We start from the raw sequence: 25,654 nt of genomic DNA on the forward strand, positions 1-25,654 counted from the left end.
TAAGTAAGGATTAGTCAGTCAAAGAGACTCTGGCCTCAAAGGGAGCCAGGGACGAGACCTACATAAAAAACGTGCCTGAGACACATGCAGAACAGAATGCTGTGGGCATTTGGAGGAGCGGGATATTGTTTCTACCAGAGGAGCTGTTTTTTGCTTCTGAAAAGAAGTGTGTCTGTTTGGTTTGAAATAATCTCTAAATTAGTACTTTCTGCTTATTGCTTTATATTCTGTATCAGATTTGGTGGGTTAGGGGTATATGATGCTTGTTTTCCTACAAATGCCACCACAGTTAAATTGCTCCTGTCCAGTCTCCTTATTAGCAGTGTTATCTGAGACATTAGATATATAATGGATGAAATATTGAAGCACTAAATTTTGGGTAAAGACCCAGGTATATCAGCATTGTTAAGCTCCTATATTGGGAATTGAGCCGAAAAGGCAGAAAGACTTTTAAGGTAATTCATAGCACATCAGCAAACTTCATGATGCTTTTCCTGTTTCATCAACTAGTTACTGGCAGGGTTTAGGTTTGAAATGAGATGCCTTGAGATAAGTCATGGTTCCTCATTTGTTTGTTCTAATTCACTAGATGAAACTGACTATGGTCTGCTTCTTTATTTAGCTTGAGAATGCCAGACTGTCGTCAGAGATGAATACATCTACTGTCAATAGTGCCAGGGAAGAACTGATGGAAAGTCGTGTGAGAATTGAGAGTCTCTCATCTCAGCTTTCTAATCTACAGAAAGAGGTAAGTAAGCATGGGAGTTGTACTTGAAGGCCACCTCCACCATGGTAGTCTACCTGCTCAGCTCTGCCTGAAATCACTTTTCAGAGAGGATAGTATTTTCCTGAATTCTGGTTTCACAGTGCTGTCCAGATTATTTTTCTATTCGTCATTTCATAAGCATCCTCTGATCAGAGACTGTTGTTCCTGACCTAATAGATTACTCAGAGCTGCCCTTGAGGGTGCAACCTGCTGGCTTATTCCTTGGATTTACCCCAGGGCCCAGGTTTTCTGACCCATCCAGCAGCCTGATCTCCACATAGTGCTCTTTCCAACGTACTCTTTTTCATCACATTTAGAAACCATAATGAAGAAAAACCTGCAGAAATTCTGTGTGGGTGGTAAATGCTTTGTGTTTCTAGACAAATTTTTTCCATGCTTAGAATACCCAATAGTTAGTATCTTGGGAAGTAGCATCAATTTGCATCTTAGTTAAGAATTTAGTGACTCATTGATTCATTGGCACGCCTAACTGTCGCATGACTGTTACTGGTTGTGTTGATGGGTGCCTGTCAGTATGTGATGGTGCACTCTGAGTGCAGCGTAAGCAGGTGTGGACACTGCCTGAAATCTGGTTTTTAGTCTAAGGGTGATGTCGATGTGCACACAAAGTACATGTACAACCATAGAAGTATGCAGAATGTTTTGATAATCTACTCACCTTAATTACTTGGAAAGTAACTTCAGCTTCTGTTTTCCTTAAGGGAGGAAAGTTTGTTGTTTTAAATTTTCCACATGAATAAACTTTTTTATTCTTGATTAAGCTTTCTTTTTCCTTTGTTTTTAGTAATATCCTTTTCTGATTGTAAAACTGAAGACATTTATTGTAGGAATTTAGAAAGCAATGAGTTATATAAAACAGGGTGGTGTAAAAAAAGTTAATTAAAAAACAGAAGTTTTTACAATGCTTATCATGTGTACTTACTTTATTACTCACAACATAAATTTAAAAATTATTTTGGACCTATTTTGTCCTGATAGTATTTTGAAGTTTTCATGTAACAGTAGAGCTGGAAGGACAAGGACCTTTGAGTTCATTCAGTCTGACCACAGACCTGGGTGAGTTTAATGACCGGCCCAGAGCATGTAGGCTGATAAATGGGTTTCTTTCATAGTTCCCAGTTTTTCCCTTTACACCTCACTCTCTTCAAAGATTTTCTTTTAAGAATTTAACAATCTCACCACCTAGAGGGGTGGGATAGGGAGGGTGGGAGGGAGACGCAAGAGGGAGGAGATGTGGGGATATATGTATATGTATAGCTTATTCACTTTGTTATAAAGCAGAAACTAACACACCATTATAAAGCAATTATACTCCAATAAAGATTAAAAAAAAAGAATTTGGCCTTTCAGAGAATGCCTGTGAGAATAAGTGCATTCTAGAAAAAAAAGAAAAGAATTTAACAATCTCTTTTCCATTGCACCATTTAATAGGTACCTTTCCAAAAATAGTCCTGTCTGTTTTTACTCTGAGTTGACATTTACTACTTTTATCCATCTAATAAATCGTATTCTAATTATCCCCTCTTCCTCAATTTTACAATTCCCTGTCTTTTGGGGGGTGTGGGGATGTGGCTGGTGCTTAATCCACTTGATTATGCTACGTATGGATGTTTACAGATGAAAAGACGAAGACTTGCCTGTGGTTAAACAGTGGTAGGCTCTGAAATTTGGTAGCTACGTCTTCTGACTCAGGTCCAGGGCTGTTTCCCTGTTTGCCTGGTAGCTATGTTCGCATCTTTGCAAGTTTTTTGGTTAACTTCATGTTAGTGGTTTTTAAAAAATGGCAGGCAGGGCCCTGGGGGTTTTGAGGAGCTCACTCCTTAGGAAATAGGAGAGAAGAACCTCCTTCAGCCAGAATAGTTTAAAATTTCTCTCTAAATTTCAGGGGGATGGAGAATGATCCTTTCATCTATTCATTACTGGTATCAGATTTTATGATAAATAATATATCTTAAGGGATATCTTCTTTGGTTGATAAATTTTAACCTTAAAAAGATCACCAAAAAGAAAAGAACCATATATTTTTCATACTGTATATCTTAATTGTATTTGTTGTGGAGTCTTAGTTTCATCATGCTGCATGTTAGGCCATAGAACTTCCTTTTTGCTTAAGTGACTCATGTTAGTGAAGTACTTCCTTAGTTTTACTTAAAATTGACATAGCCTTTATTTTTTATTTAAAAAAATTTTTTAACATCTTTATTGGAGTATAATTGATTTACAATGGTGTGTTAGTTTCTGCTTTATAACAAAGTGAATAAGCTATACATATACATATATCCCCACATCTCCTCCCTCTTGCGTCTCCCTCCCACCCTCCCTATCCCACCCCTCTGGGTGGTCACAAAGCACCGAGCTGATCTCCCTGTGCTATGCAGCCGCTTCCCACTAGTTTTCTATTTTACATTTGGTAGTATACATGAGTCCATGCCACTCTCTCACTTTGTCCCAGCTTACCCTTCCCCCTCCCCATATCCTCAAGTCCATTCACCATGTCTGAGTCTTTGTTCCTGTCCTGCCCCTAGGTTCTTCAGAACTATTTTTTCTTTTTAGATTCCATATATGTGTTAGCATACGGTATTTGCTTTTCTCTTTCTGACTTACTTCACTCTGTATGACAGACTCTGTGTCCATCCACCTCACTACAAATAACTCAGTTTTGTTTCTTTTTATGGCTGAGTAATATTCCATTGTATATATGTGCCACATCTTCTTTATCCATTCACCTCTTGATGGACACTTAGGTTGCTTCCATGTCCTGGCTATTGTAAATACAGCTGCAATGAACATTGTGGTACCTGACTATTTTTGAATTATGGTTTTCTCTGGGTATATGCCCAGTAGTGGCAGTGCTGGGTCATATGGTAATTCTATTTTTAGTTTTTTAAGGAACCTCCATACTGTTCTCAATAGTGGCTGTATCATTTTACATTCCACCAACAGTGCAGGAGGGTTCCCTTTTCTCCACACTCTCTCCAGCATTTACTGTTTGTAGATTTTTTGTTGATGGCCATTCTGAACAGTGTGAGATGATACCTCATTGTAGTTTTGATTTGCATTTTTCTAATGATAAGTGATGTTGAGCATCCTTTCATGTGTTTGTTGGCAATCTGTATATCTTCTTTGGAGAAATGTCTATTTAGGTCTTCTGCCCATTTTTGGATTGGGTTGTTTGTTATTTGATATTGAGTTGCGTGAGCTGATTGTAACTTTTGGAGGTTAATCCTTTGTCAAAGGATTACTACTTTACCAAATTCATTGATTAGCTCTAGTAGTTTTCTGGTAGTGTCTTTAGGATTCTTCTCTATGTATAGTATCATGTCATCTGCAAACAGTGACAGTTTTCCTTCTTCTTTTCCGATTTGGATTCCTTTTATTTCTTTTTCTTCTCTGATTGCTGTGGGTAAAACTTCCAAAACTATGTTGAATAACAGTGGTGAGAGTGGACAACCTTGTCTTGTTCCTGATCTTAGAGGAAATGCTTTCAGTTTTTCACCATTGAGAACGATGTTGGCTGTGGGTTTGTCATACATGGCCTTTATTATGTTGAGGTAAGTTCCCTCTATGCCTACTTTTTGGAGGGTTTTTATCATAAATGGGTGTCGAATTTTGTCGAAAGCTTTCTCTGCATCTATTGAGATGACCATATGGTTTTTCTCCTTCAGTTTGTTAATATGGTGTATCACATCGATTGATTTGCATATATTGAAGAATCCTTGCATTCCTGGGGTAAACCACACTTGATCAGGGTGTATGATCCTTTTAATGTGCTGTTGGATTCTGTTTGCTAGTACTTTGTTGAGGATTTTTGCATCTATGTTCATCAGTGATATTGGCCTGTAGTTGTCTTTCTTTGTGACATCTTTGTCTGGTTTTGGTATTAGGGTGAAGGTGGCCTCATAGAATGAATTTGGGAGTGTTCCTCCCTCTGCTGTATTTTGGAAGAGTTTGAGATGGATAGGTGTTAGCTCTTCTCTACATGTTTGGTAGAATTTGCCTGTGAAGCTATCTGGTCCTGGGCTTTTGTTTGTTGGAAGACTGTAAATCACAGTCTCAATTTCAGTGCCTGTGATTGGTCTATTTAAATTTTTCTATTTCTTCCTGGTTCAGTCTCGGAAGGTTGTGCTTTTCTAAGAATTTGTCCATTTCTTCCAGGTTGTCCATTTTATTGGCATATAGTTGCTTGTAGTAATCTCTCATGATCTTTTGTATTTCTGCAGTGTCAGTTGTTACTTCTCCTTTTTCATTTCTAATTGTATTGATTTGAGTCTTCTCCCTATTTTTCTTCATGAGTCTGACTAATGATTTATCAATTTTGTTTACCTTCTCAAAGAACCAGCTTTAGTTTTATTGATCTTTGCTATTGTGTCCTTCATTTCTTTTTCATTTATTTCTGATCTGATCTTTATGATTTCTTTCCTTCTAACTTTGGTGTTTTTTTGTTCTTCTTTCTCTAATTGCTTTAGGTGTAAGGTTAGGTTGTGTATTTGAGATGTTTGTTGTTTCTTGACGTAGGATTGTATTGCTGTAAACTTCCCTCTTAGAACTGCTTTTGCTGCATCCCATAGGTTTTGGGTCGTTGTGTTTTCATTGTCATTCGTTTATAGGTATTTTTTGATTTCCTCTTTGATTTCTTCAGTGATCTCTTGGTTAGGTAGTAGTGTATTGTTTAGCCTCCATGTGTTTGTATTTTTTACAGATTTTTTTCCTGTAATTGTTATCTAGTCTCATAACGTTGTGGTCGGAAAAGATACTTGATTTCAATTTTCTTAAATTTACCAAGGCTTGATTTGTGACCCCAGATATATCCTGGAGAATGTTCCGTGGACACTTGAGAAGAAAATACATTCTGTTGTTTTTGGATGGCATGTCCTATAAATATCAGTTAAGTCCATCTTGTTTAACGTATCATTTAAAGCTTGTGTTTCCTTATTTATTTTCATTTTGGATGATCTGTCCATTGGTGAAAGTGGGGTGTTGAAGTCCCCTACTATGATGGTGTTATTGTCGATTTCCCCTTTTATGACTGTTAGCATTTGCCTTATGTACTGAGGTGCTCCTGTGTTGAGTGCATAAATATTTACAATTGTTATATCTTCTTCTTGGATCTATCCCTTGATCATTATGTAGTGTCCTTCTTTGTCTCTTTTTAAAGTCTAATTTGTCTGATATGGGAATTGCTACTCCAGCTTTCTTTTGATTTCCATTTGCATGGAATATCTTTTTCCATCCCCTCACTTTCAGTCTGCATGCGTCACTAGGTCTGAAGTGCGTCTCTTGTAGACAGCGTATATACAGCTCTTGGTTTTGTATCCGTTCAGCTAGTCTATGTCTTTTGGTTGGAGCTGTTTTTTTTTTTTTTGGCGGTACACAGGCCTCTCACTGTTGTGGCCTCTCCCGTTGAGGCTCCAGATGCGCAGGCTCAGTGGCCATGGCTCACGGGCCTAGCCACTCCGTGGCATGTGGGATCTTCCCGGACCGGGGCATGAACCCGTGTCCCCTGCATCGGCAGGCGGACTCTGAATCACTGAGCCACCAGGGAAGCCCTGGTTGGAGCATTTAATCCATTTACATTTAAGGTAATTATTGATATGTATGTTCCTATTACCATTTTCTTAATTGTTTTGGGTTTGTTATTGTAGGTCATTTCCTTCTCTTGTATTTCCTGCCTAGAGTAGTTTCTTTAGCATTTGCTGTAAAGCTGGTTTGGTGGTGCTGAATTCTCTTAGCTTTTGCTTGTCTGTAAAGATTTTAATTTCTCTGTCGAATCTGAATGAGATCCTTGCTGGGTAGAGTAATCTTGGTTGTAGTTTTTTCCCTTTCATCTCTTTAAATATGTCCTGCCACTCCCTTCTGGCTTGCAGAGTTTCTGCTGAAAGATCAGCTGTTAACCTTATGGGGATTCCCTTGTATGTTATTTGTTGCTTTCCCCTTGCTGCTTTTAATATGTTTTCTTGGTATTTAATTTTTGATAATTTGATTAATATGTGTCTTGGCGTGTTTCTCCTTGGATTTATCCTGTATGGGACTCTCTGCACTTCCTGGACTTGATTCACTATTTCCTTTCCCATGTTAGGGAAGTTTTCAACTATAATCTCTTCAAATATTTTCTCAGTCCCTTTCTTTTTCTCTTCTTACTGGGACCCCTGTAATTCGTGTGTTGGTGCGTTTAATGTTGTCCCAGAGGTCTCTAAGACCATCTTCAATTCTTTTCATTCTTTTTTCTTTATTCTGCTCTGCGGTAGTTATTTCCACTATTTTATCTTGCAGGTCCCTTATCCGTTCTTCTGCCTCAGTTATTCTGCTATTGATTCCTTTTAGAGAATTTTTAATTTCATTTATTGTGTTGTTCATCATTGTTTGTTTTGCTCTTTAGTTTTTCTAGGTCTTTGTTAAACATTTTTTGTGTTTTCTCCATTCTATTTCTAAGATTTTGGATCATCTTTACTATCATTCGTCTGAATTCTTTTTCAGGTAGACTGCCTGTTTCCTCTTCATTTGTTTGGTCTGGTGGGTTTTCACCTTGCTCCTTCATCTGCTGCATTATTTCTCTGTCTTCTCATTTTGCTTAACTCACTGTGTTTGGGGTCTCCTTTTCACAGGCTGCAGGCTCATAGTTCCCGTTGTTTTTGGTGTCTGCTCCCAGTGGCTAAAGTTGGTTCAGTGGGTTGTGTAGGCTTCCTGGTGGAGGAGATTAGTGCCTGTATTCTGGTGGATGAGGCTGGATTTTGTCTTTCTGGTGGGCAGGACCATATCCAGTGGTGTGTTTTGGGGTGTCTGTGAACTTCTGATTTTAGGCAGCCTCTCTGCTAATGGGTGGGGTTGTGTTCCTGTCTTGCTAGTTGTTTGGCTTAGGGTGTCCATCACTGGAGCTTGCTGGTCGTTGAGTGGAGCTGGGTCTTAGCGTTGAGATGGTGATCTCTGGGAGAGCTTTTGCTGTTTGATATTATGTGGAGCCGGGAGGTCTTTGGTGGACCAATGTCCTGAACTTGGCTCTCCCACCTTAGAGGCAAAGGCCTGACACCTGGCTGGGGCACCAAGACCCTGTCAGCCATATGGCTCAGAGGGAAAGAGAGAAAAAAGGAAAGAAAGAGAAAGTGGCAGGGGGTGGTGGTGGTGGTGTGACGAACTGGGAGATTGGGATTGACATATATACACTAATATGTATAAAATGGATAACTAAGAAGAACCTGCTGTATAAAAATAAAATAAAATAAAATTCAAAAAAAGAAAGAAAAGGGCTTCCCTGGTGGTGCAGTGGTTGAGAGTCTGCCTGCCGATGCAGGGGACACGGGTTCGTGCCCCCGTCCGGGAAGATCCCACATGCTGCGGAGCGGCTGGGCCCGTGGGCCATGGCCGCTGAGCCTGCGCGTCCGGAGCCTGTGCTCTGCAATGGGAGAGGCCACAACAGTGAGAGGCCTGCGTACCACAAAAAAAAAATGCTGACTTAGAAAATATTTTTTAAGATATATATATATATATATATATATATATATATATATATATGAGATAGTGTTTTTATGTTTTGGAATTAGGAGTTTCATACATTGCTTATAGCATTTCTTTCATTTCTATCTAGATGTTTGACTTTGGCCAAATTAATTGATTGGTCAGAGACTGTTTGAGTGGCAAAAGAGTCTACAGTGGCACTTTGAGATTACCTCTACTTTTTGTTTTTCTAACACCTGAACTCTGGAAACTTCTGTTGCAGCTAGATCATAATAAACTGGTACAATTATGTTACATACTTTAAAACAAAGAAAACTGAAGACCATTAGAAACCAGTTAGTAAAATATTAACTCTATCTGCCTGTAGAGTTACAGGCAGAATCTTAACAGATAGTTTAGTTAGACCTCTTCGTTTTCCTAATGTGGATACCAGTTTAGTGAGGTATGTTACAGTTAATGGCAGAATCAGGAAGAAGAATCTAGGTCTATCTCTCATGTTGTGTTCTTTGTTGTATTTCACTACAAAGCAGGTGTAGAGCAGCTATTTAAACTACATTTAACTATTTCTATTTAAAATACAAAATGACTCAGAGTAACTTTAAAACTTATTTATACCTAGATTGTGATTTTTCCCTCTTAAAGAACTCTATAACATCAGAGGCGGCCAAATAGAGACATTTTGGTGTTTACAAATTGAGGCTCAGAAATTAAGTCTGAATCTTGGGTGATTTATGTCCCTTTAGATTCCACCTTGTTGCCCATCTGTTTCTCCCACATGGGAGATAAAAGTGAAGAGATTGATTGAAGAGGAGACGTTTTATTTATTTTTTTTGGCCACACTGCGTGGCCTGCGGGATGTTAGTTCCCCGACCAGGGATTGAACCCGTGCCCCCTGCAGTGGAAGTGAGGAATCCTAACCACTGGACCGCCAGGGAGTTCCCAAAGAGGACACATTTTACACTTCTTATATTTTCTTCCTCCAAAAAAAATCATAAGCCTGAGAGGGAGAAGAAATGGATTTCTCAGTTTATAGCCTGGTTTTTTGCAAATGCAGTTAAATGCAAATTCTCTGAGGCAGGATTTTATTTAGTATCACTCTTGAGATGAATGCCTGCTTCTGATATAGAATGTCTCTGGATTTTAATAAATTGATTAGTTGATTTTTTTTTAATTAAAAAAATTTTTTTGGCTGTGTTGGGTCTTCATTGCTGCACATGGGCTTTCTCTAGTTGCAGTGAGCAGCGGCTACTCTTCGTTGCAGTGTGCAGGCTTCCCAACGTGGTGGCTTCTCTTGTTGCCGAGCATGGTTTCTAGGCATGTGGGCTTCAGTAGTTGCAGCGTGAGGACCCTAGAGCGTGCTGTCTTCAGTAGTTGCAGTGCGTGGGCTCAGTAGTTGCGGCGCGTGGGCTCAGTAGTTGCGGCGCGTGAGTTCTAGGGTGCACCGGCTTCAGTAGTTGTAGTGCATGGGCTCTAGAGCGCAGGCTCAGTAGTTGTGGTGCACGGGCTTAGTTGCTCCGTGGCATGTGATCTTCCCCGACCAGGGATTGAAGTCCCCTGCGTTGGCAGGTGGATTTTTTACCACTGCGCCACCAGGGAAGTCCCTGGTTGATTATTTTTTAGATAACCTTTTTATTTTGGCATAATTGTAGCTTTACAGAAAAGTTAGAAAGCTGGTACAGACAGTTCCCTTATTTCCCTCCCTGAGTTTTCCCCCCATTGTTAGCATCTTAGGTGACTGTGGTTCATTTGTCAAAACTAAGACACTGACATTGGTACATTACTATCAACTATACTCTAGGCTGTACTGTAGTTTTTGTGTTTTAGGATACCACAGGTCTCTGTAAGTCTCCTCTGGTCTGTGACAGTTTCTTAGGCTTTCTTTGTTTTTCATGACCTTGAAAGTCTTGAGAAGAACTGGCCAGGTGTCCTGTAGACTGTCCCCCAATCTAAGTTTGTCTGGTGCTTTTCTCATGATCAGCCTGGGGTTATGGATTTTAAGTGCCCTTCTTGTTACATCATATCAGGGATTACGTGACATACACACAACATCACTGGTGATGTTAACCCTTACCATTGATTAAGACAGTGTTTGCCAGGTTTCTCCACTGTTAAGTTACTATTTTTGCCTTTCCATACTCTGTTCTTGGGAAGCAAGTCACTGAGTCCATCCCACTCTCAAGGGTAAAGGGCAGGAATTTAGCTCCACACCCTGAAGAAAGTATTTACCTTTATTAAATGGAATTCTTTTGTAAAGATTCATCTTTTTTCCCCCTATTTGTATATTTATTTATTCATTCATTTGTTTATATCAGTATGGACTCATGGAAATGTTTTTATAAAATGTTTTCTAACACAATATCGAATACTACATTGTTTTACTGGCTCAGATTGTTCTAGCTTTGGCTATAAGGAGTTCTGTCAGATTGGCTACCATGCTCCTCCTTTTCTTGAGCACTTCTTTACTTTCTGGTTCTATAAGATGCTCTAGGGTCATCTTGTATTTTCCCTGCCCCAGCTCTAGAATCAGCTATTTCTGCAAGTAGCCCTGGTTCTTTTTATTGAAGAGTGGCATCTAGAATTAAGATCTGGGCACTGAGTATGCTCATTGGTATTGGGGTGTCATTGCTTCTAGGCCTGCTTGTGGGCAGAGCTATGTAATAAATGTGTATATGCTAACCTATGTTTACACATTTATCTGTAATTGTATCTCTGTCCACTTGTGTTTATATTAAGGTAACCAAGAGTTTATACATATGTCTCTGACTCTAACCCTGTACCACTGGGTTCACTTTAGGCTTCCTTCCTTGCTTACCTGTAACTGCTCTCTGAGAGTAAGAAACCTGGCTTCTGCCATCCCATTTACTTATTTATCCAGCCCCAGTATACATGCAAAGTAATTTCAGATTTTTTAATCTGTACCCCTGTGAGAAATAAATTCACTAACCTGGAGTGTAGTGTTTCTGCATAACATAGAGCTCCTTTTTATCTTTAGCCTTCTAGATTTAACTTTTGCACAGTATGTGCCCTTTCTCTCCTGCTTTGATGCGCAGGTACTTGTGATTTAAGGGCCTAAGCTATACATCAGTCTTTCTGAGTTGATTACCTTTGTTATTTTCTGAGGTTATGGAGATGAATTCTGTCTTGGAGAAATACAGATGAATAATTACCTAGTGAGCCACAGGGTTTCTAAGATGAACCTTCTGGTATAGGATGTGTGATTTTTTCATTTTTTTAATACCAAATATGAAGTTTCTATGTTTACAATAATATTTCCAGACTACCATATATCATATAGTCTTTGCATGCTGATTGAGCGTGGGAAAGAACAACAGTTCTAAAGTGGTAACTGGAATCGCTTTTCTTCAGTTTCTGAACAGTTCCAGCATTTCTCCAAAAGATACTAGGTTTCTTTTGTCAATGAGTTTTCTGTCTTTTAATTCTTTACTTTTGTTACTTTATTCTTTTGAGCTCACTGGTTTGTAGGGGAGCCAGACTTGACTTTTACTAAAACCACAGCTTACAATTTTGTTTTATTTGGTCAAGTAAAGAAAAATTATATGTACATTTATGACAGATTTGAGGAATATATCTTTTTCTAGCCTTTTTATAAGATAAAACTTTCCTGAGGGCTGTATTTTGTATTGGAGAAATTTTTGGGTTTTAATTTCTTAAAATAAAAATTTTCTTGGATTCTGGTGTCAGAGATTGGATTTGTTCCAGTCTAGGAAATAGTTTAGAATAGCTGCCTTGTGCTACTGTTGGAATGTTCCTAGAAAGTAAATGTGTTCCCTTGAATCTTAAGTCTAGAGCATGTTTGGAGAGGATTCAAGAGTTGGAGGACTTGCTTGCTAAAGAAAGAGACAACTCTCGCCGCATGCTGTCTGACAAAGAGAGAGAGATGGCGGAAATATGGGATCAGATGCAGCAACAGCTGAACGATTATGAACAACTTCTTGATGTAAAGTTAGCCCTGGACATGGAAATCAGTGCGTACAGGAAGCTCTTAGAAGGCGAAGAAGAGAGGTGAGTAACTTAGTTGTCACCCTACCTCATAGTCTGCTTTTTGCCCCCACCCTTTCTATTTAAAGAAAAGTAAATAGGTTTTTTTTTTTTTTAACAATTAAGGCAACTTTAAATATTTTCTTGTTTCTTTTAATACCTAGCTGTAGAGATAGGTAGTAATAGATCATACTTTTACCTCAACATTAGAAGTTGTTCAAGCAGTCTTATTATTTTAAATGCTGAACTCTGTCAGGATAGAGTCTTTCCTTTGAGATTTAAAATGTTTTGATAATTTAATATGTTGCAAAGTATCAGATTTGCTGAATATATTTATATATTTATACTTATTTTTCAAATCTGGTTAGTGTATTAATCCTTTTATACCTTTTCTGAGAAAAAAGTTCCAAAGGGAAAGTGTCTGATTTAGAGTAAAAGCCATTTAATTTCAGTATTGTATACACTGTGACTGTAATTTTGTAAAAAGAAAATGCAGGTATGAAAAACTTAAGGAAAGTGTACTAAGTGTAACAGGGGTTGTGGTAGGGTGGTGGTAGATGACATGTTCACCCCAATGTCCTCCCCTCATCTCCCCACCCCCTGGTTTTCCAAACTTCCTGCATTATGGTTATAGTCTATTCCTACCTAAAACATTCAAATAATACTTTTTTAAAAAGAAAAAAAAGTATGACAGTGGGCATTGTAGCACAAATAAGTTTCTCTTCGTTAAGATATATGTTGGGGCTTCCCTGGTGGTGCAGTGGTTGACAGTCCACCTGCCGATGCAGGGGACACGGGTTCATGCCCTGGTCTGGGAAGATCCCACATGCCGCGCAGTGGCTGGGCCCGTGAGCCATGGCCGCTGAGCCTGCGCATCTGGAGCCTGTGCTCCGCAACGGGAGAGGCCACAACAGTGAGAGGCCTGCGTACTGCAAAAAAAAAAAAAAAAAATGTATGTTGGCTTTGTCTAACAGATTGTCATTAATGTTTTGCTTTAGTAATGCATGTACAGGATATTAATATCCATTTTTTTAAGGTAGGAGGGGCATATGTGTTTCATAATTGGAATGTTTTATTCCTCCATGTAGATTGAAGCTCTCTCCGAGCCCTTCTTCCCGTGTGACAGTATCACGCGCATCCTCGAGTCGCAGCGTGCGTACAACCAGAGGGAAGCGGAAGAGAGTGGACGTGGAAGAATCCGAGGCCAGCAGTAGTGTCAGCATCTCTCATTCTGCCTCAGCCACTGGGAATGTCTGCATTGAAGAGATAGATGTTGATGGGAAATTTATCCGCTTGAAGAACACTTCCGAACAGGTGGAAACACAGACCCCTTTTTGTCCAGCGTGGCTTTGCTGATTGGTGTCTTGCAATTGTAATAACTTCTCAGCCTTTATTTGGATTCAGTCTGTGGAATAAGAGTTTCCTTCTCCTTGTTAACCTAAATTCATGAAATGTAGTATAAATTTAAATAGGAGGAGGAAGAGGGATGGTGCGCTTAGTAGTTTAAAGATTTTATTCTTTAGCTCTTCTTTAGAGAGCCAGGGCTGTTTTTCACATCTGGTCATTTTGTCACCGTGGCCTTCCTAAGGATGAATTATTAATATTCCCTGTCCTACCTAGCCAGATTTGTGAAGAAGTTAGATTATGGATATAGATGGTAGATATTCTTTCCCAGCTGTTAATTCTATGGAAGGAAGGAAATACGAGCCCAGACTCGGACACGTGTAGGGAGTGTTTTTCTCTCTAAATAAATGAATGAATAGTACTGATTTAATTTATATCAAGACTAGTATGAAGCCCTATCTTGAAATTATTTGTTTAAAAGTAAACATAAAATATTCATAGCAGGGAATTCTGAACTTTTGCGCTGGGGCTTTTGAGAGCTCAGTAGTGGAGATCTTGGGAAGACCCTGGCTAGGCATCATTGAGCTGGGGTCGTGAAGGGGTATCAGGTGATGCCAGAGGAAGGCAGGTCTGGGGTGTAGTGGGGATGCAATGGGATGGATGTCACTTCCAGAAGCATGTTCAGGATTTGTAAAATCACTCCTTTTCTCACCAAAGCTATTGAAACTATCTTGCATGTGGATGAATAAATACTTTGGATGGGCAAAGGAGCTTTAGCAGTCCTGATATGGAAGAGCATAGGTTCTAAGCCCTCTTAGTCACGACTTCAGAAACTAAAGAACAGAGTACTGCTACTCCATTGTAGTAGTTTGGCTGTTTTTCAAATGGCATTGCTGTGCTTTGTGGAGCTATTCTGGAGCTGGCTCTCAGCCTTGTTTACTCCTGTCTTTGAGTTAGAGATGGATATAAATAAATTAATTCAGCTAATTGCTTTAATACCCTGCACCGTTCCTCAGGAGAGTCAGGCAGCTCTGGGCAGCCTGCAGGCTAGCGTTGATAGCCGGTGCTTGGGACTGGCTCATTATGTCATTGAGCCCCTTATGCTTTAAGGTAAGAGTTAAATATGGGCAGAAGTGGTACAGATGAAGAAGAAAAAGGACATATTTTCTTCCTTCTCTTTCCAAGCTTTATGTATGTATATTTTAAAAGCTTAAAGCATCAAAAATTAGATGTTTATAATGGTGGTTATGAAGCTAGATTGTGTTGTAAATTTAAATTATATACCTGTTCTAGCATTGAATATCACCATTTAATTTGGTACACATCCCTTTTCTTGCAGTTTTGTCCTCTTTAAAACTAAACACTTTAATAATTAAAACTGCAGCATTGTCAAAGTTTGTGTTTTTCTGAATGACAAAACCATGTTTTCTTTTCATAGTAGGAAAATATGAACCATGGGAAGACAGTCATAAAGTTGTCTTAGTTTAACTGCCTATGGATTGATTTATTTGATTATTCCATAACTTTCTGTATATTTGAAGTGACCTTGTTTTATTTTGTTCTTTCAATAGGATCAACCAATGGGAGGCTGGGAGATGATCAGAAAAATTGGAGACACATCAGTCAGTTACAAATATACCTCAAGATATGTGCTGAAGGCAGGCCAGACTGTTACAGTAAGTTAATTTAGTTATCATTTAATTTAACTTCATTGTCTTAACCAATAGTTGAAGTAATTAAAACCATTTTAGCTTAAAGAGAAGCATTTTAGAAATGGGCATTAAAATGTTTTTGACATTATTAGGGAATTACAAGTGCTATTAAAGATTTTTAAAATTCTTTGTTATTGAGAGTGGTAAGTGACTATTAAAAGTGAAAGAATTGATCTTTGAATTATTTTTATTTTCTCTACTCCAGTAGAAATTAGCAGCTGACACCCCTCCTTCACCCCTAAAGAAGTTGAGGTGACTGTCTCCTTTTATCAATTCCTTTGTAAAAATATTAAATACATGTTTAAGATTTTATGATTGATACAGACCTTACTGAGTGTTTAAGATCAAAAGCTCAAACAGGTTAGAACTTCTCTTTTAAAAAGTGTATTCATAGAACTTGCCACCACATTGTGAAAATATCAGATGCTAATTTTGTAATAATGGGTAAAAATTGGAAAAGATATCCTAACCACGCTATCTTTTCTTTTCTTTAGTAATTATTGTAATGAGAGGAAATTTCTCAGCCCTGTTATGTGTCTTACGGAAGCTGCATAATGTGATGGAAAGAGTCTGACATTTTTAATTCAGAAGATTCAGATTTGAGCATGCCCTTTATCTCTTTAAAAGTATAAAACCACTCTGCCAATCATCTGCTTTTTCCACTGGATACAGTTCCTCAGTGACTAAATAGATATATATATTCTATAGGTCTAGTGGAGAACTCAATTTTCACATAAAAAAATGTAAGGCATTTTTTTTTTCTTTGGTAGCTGGCATAAATGTGTTAAGAAGCTCTTTGGAATGTGGTAATCATAAGTGATATTTCTGTAAAATTGTACAAGGCAGGGCAATAGCAAAGATCAGTTTAAAACTCCAGAACAGGGGCTTCCCTGGTGGCACAGTGGTTGAGAGTCCACTTGCCAATGCAGGGGACACGGGTTCGTGCCCCGGTCTGGGAGGATCCCACATGCCGTGGAGCGGCTGGGCCCATGAGCCATGGCCGCTGAGCCTGCGCATCCGGAGCCTGTGCTCCGCAACGGGAGAGGCCATAACAGTGAGAGGCCCGTGTACCGCAAAAAAAAAAACAAAAAAAGCAAAAAACCCCCTCCAGAACAGAAGTAAGGGAACTACTATGTAATTTTAAATTTTCTTGTAGCCGCATTAAAAACAAGTGAAAAAGAAAGATGTGAAATTAACTTTAGAACTATGTTTTAAATTTAACCCAATATATCTAAAATATTATCATTTCAACATCTGATGAATATAAAAGTTATTAGATCACTTTAAAAAATATCTATTTATTTATTTATTTGGCTGCACTGGGTCTTAGTTGCAGCCCACAGGATCTTTGTTGCAGCATGTGGGATCTTTAGTTGTGGCATGCAGGATCTTAGTTGCGGCATGTGGGATCTAGTTCCCTGACCAGGGATCGAACCCGGGCCCCCTGTTTTGGGAGCGTGGAGTCTAAACCACTGGACAACCAGGGAAATCCCTTTTTTTAAAAAAAAAAAACAAAACTAAATCTTGACACTTCGAGATACCCTTACAGCACACCTCAGTTGGGACTAGCCATGTTTCAAGTGCTCACAAGCCACATATGGCTACCATATTGAACGACACAGCTCTAGGACATACTAGTTTTAGGTTAAATTACCCAGTAAGGTTACTGACGTGTTACGATTATTATTAAACACTAAACCAACTGATTCCATATGGACTAGTGAAAAGTATAGCTTGAGGTTAGATTAACATTCCACATAACCTGAAAGTCAGCCCAGATCCAGTTCTCTTTTCAGTTTTATCCTAGTAATGCTCCTTGCCCCTTTCCATTTATAATGGTGATGGAAGATCTGGAAGCTTCAAGTGAGCAGTTTAAGAGGAAGGGGTCTCTCCTAATTAGTAATTGATAAGGTCTTCTCCCCATTTAAAAGAATACCTGCTTATACTATCTCCAGTCTTCATTCTGCCATCATATGGCCCTTTATATTGCAAGACAATTTATGGAGTACAAAACTTTCCTGTCTCTTTTCATATGGTCTTTTAGAAAGATCAGGACTGGTAGTAGTGTCCCTACAAGTGAGGACATAGAGGTTTGTAGAGGTGTAGTGTTATGTCCATGATACAAACCCAGGTTTTCTAACTCTCAAGTGTTCTCTATTCTACCAATGCTCTTCTGCCAGTAAATACATAAAAAATGTTGCAGAATTTCCCTGCTTATGAAAAGGGAAATCTTTCTGTTTCTTTTGCCTATTTCTGTAGCAGTCATATTTTCCATTGAATAATGGGTTATTTGTTTCCTGAATTCTTTTTGGAATTCAGACTCAGACACTGGGGTATTATGACATTGTCTCTGGTTGGATATATACCACCTTCCATTAGAATATTCTAGATAGGCTGTCTGCTGCAGAGCTTTTGAGAGAAGTTGGTCATCTCCTCAATTCCTGCTATAGGCAGCTGGAGGATACCATTGGAAGGGGTAGAAGGCTCTAACACGGAAGGGATGGCTCATGAAACCCGTAGAATAATAGAATGCTAACAGTGAGAGCTTATATTCATTGAGTCAGCCATCTCCTCCATGTGGGTAATCATTTTTCTTCACAACAGTCCCGTGTATTATCAGTACCATTTCTGTACCATTGGAGGGTAAGTAAGGTAGCTTGCTCAAGGTGAGCTGGCATGTAGGCGAGCTAGGATGTGAATCTAGGCAACTTCACTTCAGAGTCCCGTGTGTCAACATTTTTATTTATCAGACTGGGAAGCTGAGGCCTAGCTAAGCTCTATGGGATATACAGCTAGTTAATATAGCAAGTCTAAAGCTAGGCCATAGTTCTGGAACTTTTAGAATCAGTCCTCTTACAAGGTGTTAAAGTCTCATCATTATGTTGTTATTGGCACGTGGGAAAGCTGGGCTCTGTGTAGAATGATTTCCTTTTTTCTTTCTAGATCTGGGCTGCAAATGCCGGTGTCACAGCCAGTCCTCCCACCGACCTCATCTGGAAGAACCAGAACTCTTGGGGCACTGGCGAAGATGTGAAGGTTATATTGAAAAATTCTCAGGGAGAGGTATGGTCATTTTATCGGTACCACCACAGTGTCAATTTTTTTTTCTTCATTGAAGTATAGTTGACTTACAATGCTGTGTTAATTACTGCTGTACGGCAGAGTGATTCAGTTATACATATATGTACATTTTTTTTTTTTTTGGCCACGCCACGCAGCCTGTGGGATCTTAGTTCCCTAACCAGGGATTGAACCCGGCCACTGGCAGTGAGAATGTGGAGTCCTAACCACTGGCCTGCCAGGGAATTCCTGTGTACATTCTTTTTTTAAAATACTTTTCCATTATGGTTTATCATAGGATATTGAATATAGTTCCCTGTGCTATGCAATAGGACCTTGTTGTTTGTCCGTTTTATATATAATAGTTTGCATCTGCTCATCCCAACCTCCCACTCCCATCCCTGCCCCAACCCCTGCCCCCTTGGCAACCACCAGACTCTTCTTTATGTTCGTACCACAGTGTCAGTTTCACCTGAGAGTTCATCATGCAAGTGTGATTTCTTTTCAAAAATCAAATTTAAATGTGAAGTAACTGATTGCTTAAATCAGACCAAGGCTGCTGAGTCAATGAAAGAGATGCTAACTCCAGATTTTAGGAATGAAATATGATTGTTAGTACAGGTTCCAGAGTCAGTTTGTGTCCAGTTTCTGTCTTCACTGCCCAGTGACTTTGTGACTTTGGGTAAGTTCCTTCACCTCTCTTAGTTTTATCATTTTAAAATGGAGATAGTAATAACAAGATAACTAATATAAATAAGATAATATAATGAGAATAATATAAATGAGACAATCCTTGGGAAATGGTCAGAATAGTATCTGGCCACTGGTAAATGCTTAGGTTATTAACCTTGTTACTGACTTTCAACATGCTCGTGAAACTGAGTTTAAGGATTGTGGAGTGTACATTTGCTTGATGTGTATGTTTTCAACACGTCAGTCCTAGAACTCTTGTCAAAGAACCTTACCTACCCCCACTGTCACATAAAGACACTCCCAAATTCCCCCAGCCACGCACACATACCAAGAGATGAAAATGTCTTCAAGGATGGCGTGGTTTCAGGTCAAAGTACAGTATCCCCTTAGGGGTTTCTTCTCTGCTCCCATAGTGCCCAGGCACAGACCTTGTCTAGCTTGTCACGTTGTCCTCTCTCACTAGAGTAATAAGCATGTCAAGGGCAAGGACCTGTTCTGATTTTTCCTGGCACATAATAGGCACTTAGTGAGAAATTGCTGGATAAAATTTTAGGAAAATCAAACATGGACCTTTACTTAAGTTCAGAGAAATAAAGTGTAATTAATAACATTCATTCTGGGGGTCTGAGGTGTTTGCATACGAGAAGTCCTCTGCCCAGCCATCTTTCCAGCCATCCCTCACTGTAAACATCTGCTGGTGTTTAGACTGCTCTTAGTAAGGAATTCACTGTCTGCTGAATGAAGAATGCCCTTTATCTCAGACTGAGGCTAAAAATGAAAGGTCATCTGATGATTTCCACTGCAGACTTCAGTACAGTTCACCTCCAAATACTTGCTGGTTCTCAGGGTGTGGGCGTTTACAGATGCCTTCCGGAATTCACAAACTTCGAGGAGCTGGATCTCCTCCTGTTCTCTGTGTGGAGCCCTGCTCGCTTTTTGCCTTCGGCACTTTGGAATTCTTCCCAGTTGTCACTGGTGCTGCTGCCCAAGTGCTGAAATTACTGCAGCTCCTATGCTGGTAGTTCCTTCGACATCTAAAATTGGCAGAATACATGTCTCTTTCAAAACAGTGTTACGAGTGCCGATTTGCCCAGATTGAAAAGCACAGTTTTAAGGGGCTATGGTAGATGAAATAGGTTTTCATGAACCATGGAATCTAGTCAGCACCTTTTTCTGTGTGAAAATGTGTTCCAAGTTAGAAACGATCTTATAGGAGGATATTTGGAATGCAGCGGGTTTAAAAGCGCACAAAATAGATACGACAAGTGAAAAAGTAGATGCCATGACATGGGATATGTCTGGAGGTAGTATTACCAGTGATGTTTCAATTAAGCTAAATGAAGCTCAGGTTTCCCTTCATAATTCAAACCACTGAACTCTATAATGGATTATTTGGTTGGTTTGTTTTCCTGTTCTTTTAATAAACTTCTGCATTCTGCTTGTTAGGCTCTATGAAGTGACCTCTGTCAGAAATGAGGAAAGTATTATGAATACAGTTCTTATTTCTGTGATTGTCAGGCAAGTACTTTTGGCATTTATTCATTTAATTTTGTGAGACCATGTTTATTAATAGATCCCAGACCATATTTATAATAATTCATAATTACCACCATAAAGACCACTTTTCTGTAAGAGCTTAGATAATTGGCTTAAGTCAGTGTAATTTTTTTACGTATATTTTCTTGCTGAGACATTGGAGATATCAGGAAACCCAATTAAACTGGCTTTAAAATAATGGGAATATATGAGTTCACAAAACCAACCATCCAGAGATGTTGTCTGTTTCCTGGGTGTCTTCCTCAGGTGCATCATTCTAGGTTTACTTCTCGTGGGCAAGAGCATTGTGCCTAGTCAGGTCCTCGTCTGGGCTTTGCTCTCGTAGTACCAGCCTGGGTCATGTGCCCACCTCTGAGCCAGTTCCTGGAGTCAAGAGAACAGAGTTAGAGCTTGAGCCTTCTCCATGGCTAGATCACATTCAGCTTGTGACACACATGTCACATCTCCATGGGAGAGAGGGTACCCAGGTAAAAGTGGGGGCTCTTACTGAGAAATGGCTGGGGAGGGGTGGTCCTAGGGATGAAAAACAGCAAATGTCACCATAGAGAAATAAAATGTTATTTTAATGAGGGAAATAAAAAATAAAGCAGTCTCTCTGTACCTTCTAGAATATAGGCATCACTGAAATTTTTGTATATGCAGATGATTACTTATGTATACAGAGATATTCTAGTTTAACAGTCAGCTCCTTCATCAACAAAAACTGCCTTGATTTTTAGTATTTGCTGAACTGTGGTGATTTCAGGATACCCACACGCTGTGACTGAGCACGGAGTTGAAGAGGCAGCACGTGAGCTGGCGCTAGCTGGCCCTGCAGCACTGCTGGGGAGATGGGTGTACCTTTATGTGCCCAGGGCTTTACCCAGGCAGACCCATGGCATGTTGATAGAGACCATTTTTGTGTGCCTTTCAGGGCACTTGATAGGGTTGGGTGTCTTGCTGAGAGGAATTTTTTGGTAAAGACATTTGTCTTTTAGCACCTTGACTAATAATTTCCTGGGCCTAAACCTTCCAGCAACTTTTGGTTCTAAATTTGTTTTATTATTTTTCTATTTAATTTTGTCGACATTTATTTAGCTCACTTATATTCCATACAGGCTTTCTGCATTAAATTAACTGATTTTTAAATGTTGTCAAATGAAAAGTGCTTAACAGCAGGCTTACATTAAAGGCAATTATGCTGAAGTAATTCATAATTAATGAAGTTGGGCAAGTTGCTCTTTTCTAAGCTTCTCATTTGAGGCTCATAGTCTGGTGTTTCATCATAAGCTCTAAGAGCCGGTGTTTCCATATGGGATGTATACACTGTCATGAGTTGCTAGAAGCTGAAATGTGAGAATTCTATAACAGATTTTATTTGACTTTTCTTTCCTCATTTTAAGATGAGTTGAGGGAAGCTAGGTACTCTGAAAACTTTTTGGGAATCTTTTTTCTGTTTTGTATGCCATCATCCCCCAGTGGATATCTTAGTTCAAAGAGTTGTAATTGATCTAAGGATTCACATGCTTTTTTATTAGTACTAATTTGGTTAAAGCAAGTGTTATTTGTGAAAAGACTATTTGTGTGTATAAACATGGACTGATCTCACAGAATTGAAGTTTCTGGCTAATTCAGACTCAAAATGGTCTATCTTCCTCGGCCGTGCAACAATAATCAAAATTCCCTACAAAATACTACTGTACTACCTTACTTCATTTATAAAATATATATGTGGACATGTTGTAAATAGAACTCTCATTTCTCTGTCACTGTTCTCTGGTTTTCTTCCTCTGCCATTTTAAACTAGCTGGTCTGTGTTAAATTTCAGGTAAGCTTTTACTGACGTGATTTTAGTGTCTTCATCTGCAGTTATCTTTCTTGAGTAACCTTAGGACATGCATGGTATAGAGTAAAATTAGACGTTCTGCAGCACTCTAGGACACACTCATTTACTTGCTGCTAGATCATCAGGTTAGCCTTGTGCTTAAACAGAAACACTGCTGCATTTGTGCAAGTCAGCATTCTCTACAGGATAGTTATTTGTATTTGCGCCTTTCAGTAGAAAATGGAAATGGTTACTTTCTGTTATGCCTCCAGTGAATAATAGGAGTTCTGTTTTTTTGTACAGAGTACATTGGAACTTCACTGGTATGTTGTTAGTAAATAGTGTTCCTGTGTCTTGATTCTGTTTCATTCAAGAGGAACTAGCTGCTGAAGGAATGAAAGTTTGTCCTTTTCATCTCACTCATCAGGTGGTCCTCTTGCCACCGAGGTCCCTGAGAGCACAGCAGTTAGACTCTGACTTCATTTTATTCAGCATTTATTTAGCACCTTCTCTTTGCTAGGAGCCAAGATCTTTAAGCTGAATTCATGTTGAGTGTTATAAAGAATTTAGTGTGCCAAATCATTTACAGAATTCTTAGTAACAGAATGGGATAAAAAGCAGTGGGAACTTCTCAGCAGGTATTTCAAATTGGATACCAGTAGCTCCCCTGCAGGGAATATTGAAAATCTAAGAACTGCTACTAATTATGCAAAAATTTCTGTTCAGTAGCTGAAGCTACTGATGAGCCACTTAAAAAAAAAAAAAGAAAAGAAAAGTCCCTGACATAGGAATGCTGTTTCTTAAATTTACGCAACGAAAAGATGTCGTCCTCCCACAGTCTTTGTGATTTTTAAGTATAGTGGGTTTTTTTTTAAAATTAATTAATTTTTTATTTTTGGCTGCGTTGGTCTTTGTTGCTGCGCACCGGCTTCCTCGAGTCGTGGTGAGCGGGGTCTACTCTTCGTTGCAGTGCGCGGGCTTCTCATTGTGGTGGCTTCCCTTGTTGTGGCGCACAGGCTTAGTTGCTCCACGGCATGTGGGATCTTCCGGGACAAGGATCGAACCCGTGTCCCCTGCATTGGCAGGCGGATTCTTAACCACTGCACCACCAGGGAAGTCCCAAAGTACAGTGTTTTAACTTAAATCAAACTCTTGTGTTTAGGAGGTTGCTCAAAGAAGTACAGTCTTCAAAACAACCATACCTGAAGAGGAAGAGGAGGAGGAAGAAACAGCTGAAGTGGCTGTCGAGGAAGAACTTTTCCACCAGCAGGTATTACTTTAATATATGTCTTTTAAATTTTATTAACAGAATTACATGAAAACCAAAACCAGTAGTGGAGCTTGTTTTTTCCCTATTACTTGATGAACTAAGTCAGTGATCTACCAAGTGGGGTTTGTTTTTCCTGAGGGGATCTTCAAGATACAGTACATTTGGGTACTGGAAGAAAATGTTTGCACTTCTTTTTTAAAAATTATTTCTCATATCAAATTTCAGATTTGTCTTTTGTTTTATAATGTATGTAATATGTTATGGTAGGGCATGTATGCCACATAAATAAGTATATATGGATTGGAATGCATGCTAAAAATTATTTATTGAAGGGTTCTTTGATTGAGTTTAGATGACTAAATTGGAGCAGGTATCTGCATATAAACTCAAGAAAAACAAAGAGTAGGGACTTCCCTGGTGGCGGAGTGGTTAAGAATCCGTCTGCCAATGCTGGGGACACGGGTTTGAGCCCTGGTTGGGGAAGATCCCACGTGCTGCAGAGCAACTAAGCCTGTGAGCCACAACTACTGAGCCTGTGCTCTAGAGCCCGCCAGCCACAACTACTGAGCCCGTGCGCTGCAACTACTGAAGGCCACGTGCCTAGAGCCCGTGCTCTGCAACAAGAGAAGCCACCGCAATAAGGAGGCCGTGCACCGCAACCAAAAGTAGCCCCTGCTCGCTTCAACTAGAGAAAGCCCATGTGCAGCAAGAAAGACCCAACACAGCCAAAAAATAAATAAATTAAATTTAAAAAAATCATTACCTGATTAAAAAAAAAGAGTAATGTTCAGCTTCAGTGTGAAGCAAAATTCTTGCTGTCTTAAGTTTTTAATTATTTAATTGCAAGATAGATTTTAGCTGATGCTTGGACTTTTGAGAGTCCTTGAAATAAACTCCAAATTTGATTTTAATTAATTAAATTGGAATTATTAATAAGTAATGAGCCTTCAGTTTATATTCTCAAGCTGTTCATGTCTATCATTAATCAAAATTCCTACCCTTATCCTTATAAGATGTCGTCACCATGTCTCCAGATTTATAAATCTGTTTGTTTTGCTTAATTAGCCCCAGTCCTGCTCCAAATAAACATTTTCTTATGTGTTCAGCCTCCAGAGTTGAGAACCACTTGAGGTGGGTTATAGGAGAATGAATTTTTGGCATGGATACTTCCTCGTACATTTTGGAGGAATATTTAAGAACAGGTGTTTTATACTTGGCTTTAACAAGAAACAGGTACAAGATCCATTTTCTGCCCTTATTTGAAATATTATAATGACTGGAAGTAAAATAACAATATAAGAGATATCTCAGGGTGCCAGGCTAGTGGTTCAGAGCATGAGTTGTAGCAGGTCAGATGCTGGAGAAGGCTGTTTAGGCCACCAGAACAGTTGAGAAGATCTCTGGAAAATAGGCTTGTCCAGTATTTTGAAAGATGGGCAATTATTTGAGTATTAGAAGGCAGATGGTAGTGTTCTGTGGTTGTTTGAATTATCTGTTGCTACATTAGGAGACCACCTTAAATTAAAGCTCAGTGACTTAAAACTGATTTCTTAATTCCTATGACTCTGTGGTTTGACTGGGCTCCACTGGGCAATTCATTTGTTCCCACCCAATGGAGAGTGAAGTCAGTCATGCAGTTGCATTCAGCTGGAAGCTTGGCTAGGGCTCAAATGTTCTCCATGTCTGTTTCCATGTGGTTTCTTATCATTTGGTTGTTTAGTCCAACCTTCTTTACAGCATGGCAGCTGGCTTCCAAGAGAGTGAAAACGGAAAGCATTAGATTTCTTAAAGGCCCATATTCTTTTAGTCAAAGTAAGTCATAGGCCAGCTTCAATTCCAGGGGAGGGTAAATAGTCTCCACCTCATAATGGGAGGAGTGGCAAAGAATTTATCATGATCTTTAATTCATCACAGGGTATATGTCAAGACTTGAGCACCAAGTATATCTGTCCATCCAGTTGTGTTTGTAGGGTGTGAGT

At 39.2% G+C, this 25,654-nt stretch overlaps 1 protein-coding gene across 2 annotated transcripts in view; it reads left to right on the forward strand.

Moving 5' to 3' along the window:
• Positions 1 to 25,654, forward strand: part of LMNB1 (lamin B1) — a 73,753-nt gene that overhangs the window by 37,684 nt on the left and 10,415 nt on the right. For both annotated transcript variants that reach the window (XM_079918582.1, XM_079918581.1), the window contains 6 exons: positions 623 to 748; positions 12,039 to 12,259; positions 13,324 to 13,549; positions 15,151 to 15,255; positions 18,235 to 18,354; positions 23,568 to 23,675. In XM_079918582.1, the coding sequence (XP_079774708.1) occupies positions 623 to 748; positions 12,039 to 12,259; positions 13,324 to 13,549; positions 15,151 to 15,255; positions 18,235 to 18,354; positions 23,568 to 23,675 (906 nt within the window). The remainder of the gene's footprint in view (positions 1 to 622; positions 749 to 12,038; positions 12,260 to 13,323; positions 13,550 to 15,150; positions 15,256 to 18,234; positions 18,355 to 23,567; positions 23,676 to 25,654) is intronic.

Source organism: Stenella coeruleoalba (assembly GCF_951394435.1).
Source record: "Stenella coeruleoalba genome assembly, chromosome: 3".
In the NCBI taxonomy this organism is placed as follows: domain Eukaryota; kingdom Metazoa; phylum Chordata; class Mammalia; order Artiodactyla; family Delphinidae; genus Stenella; species Stenella coeruleoalba.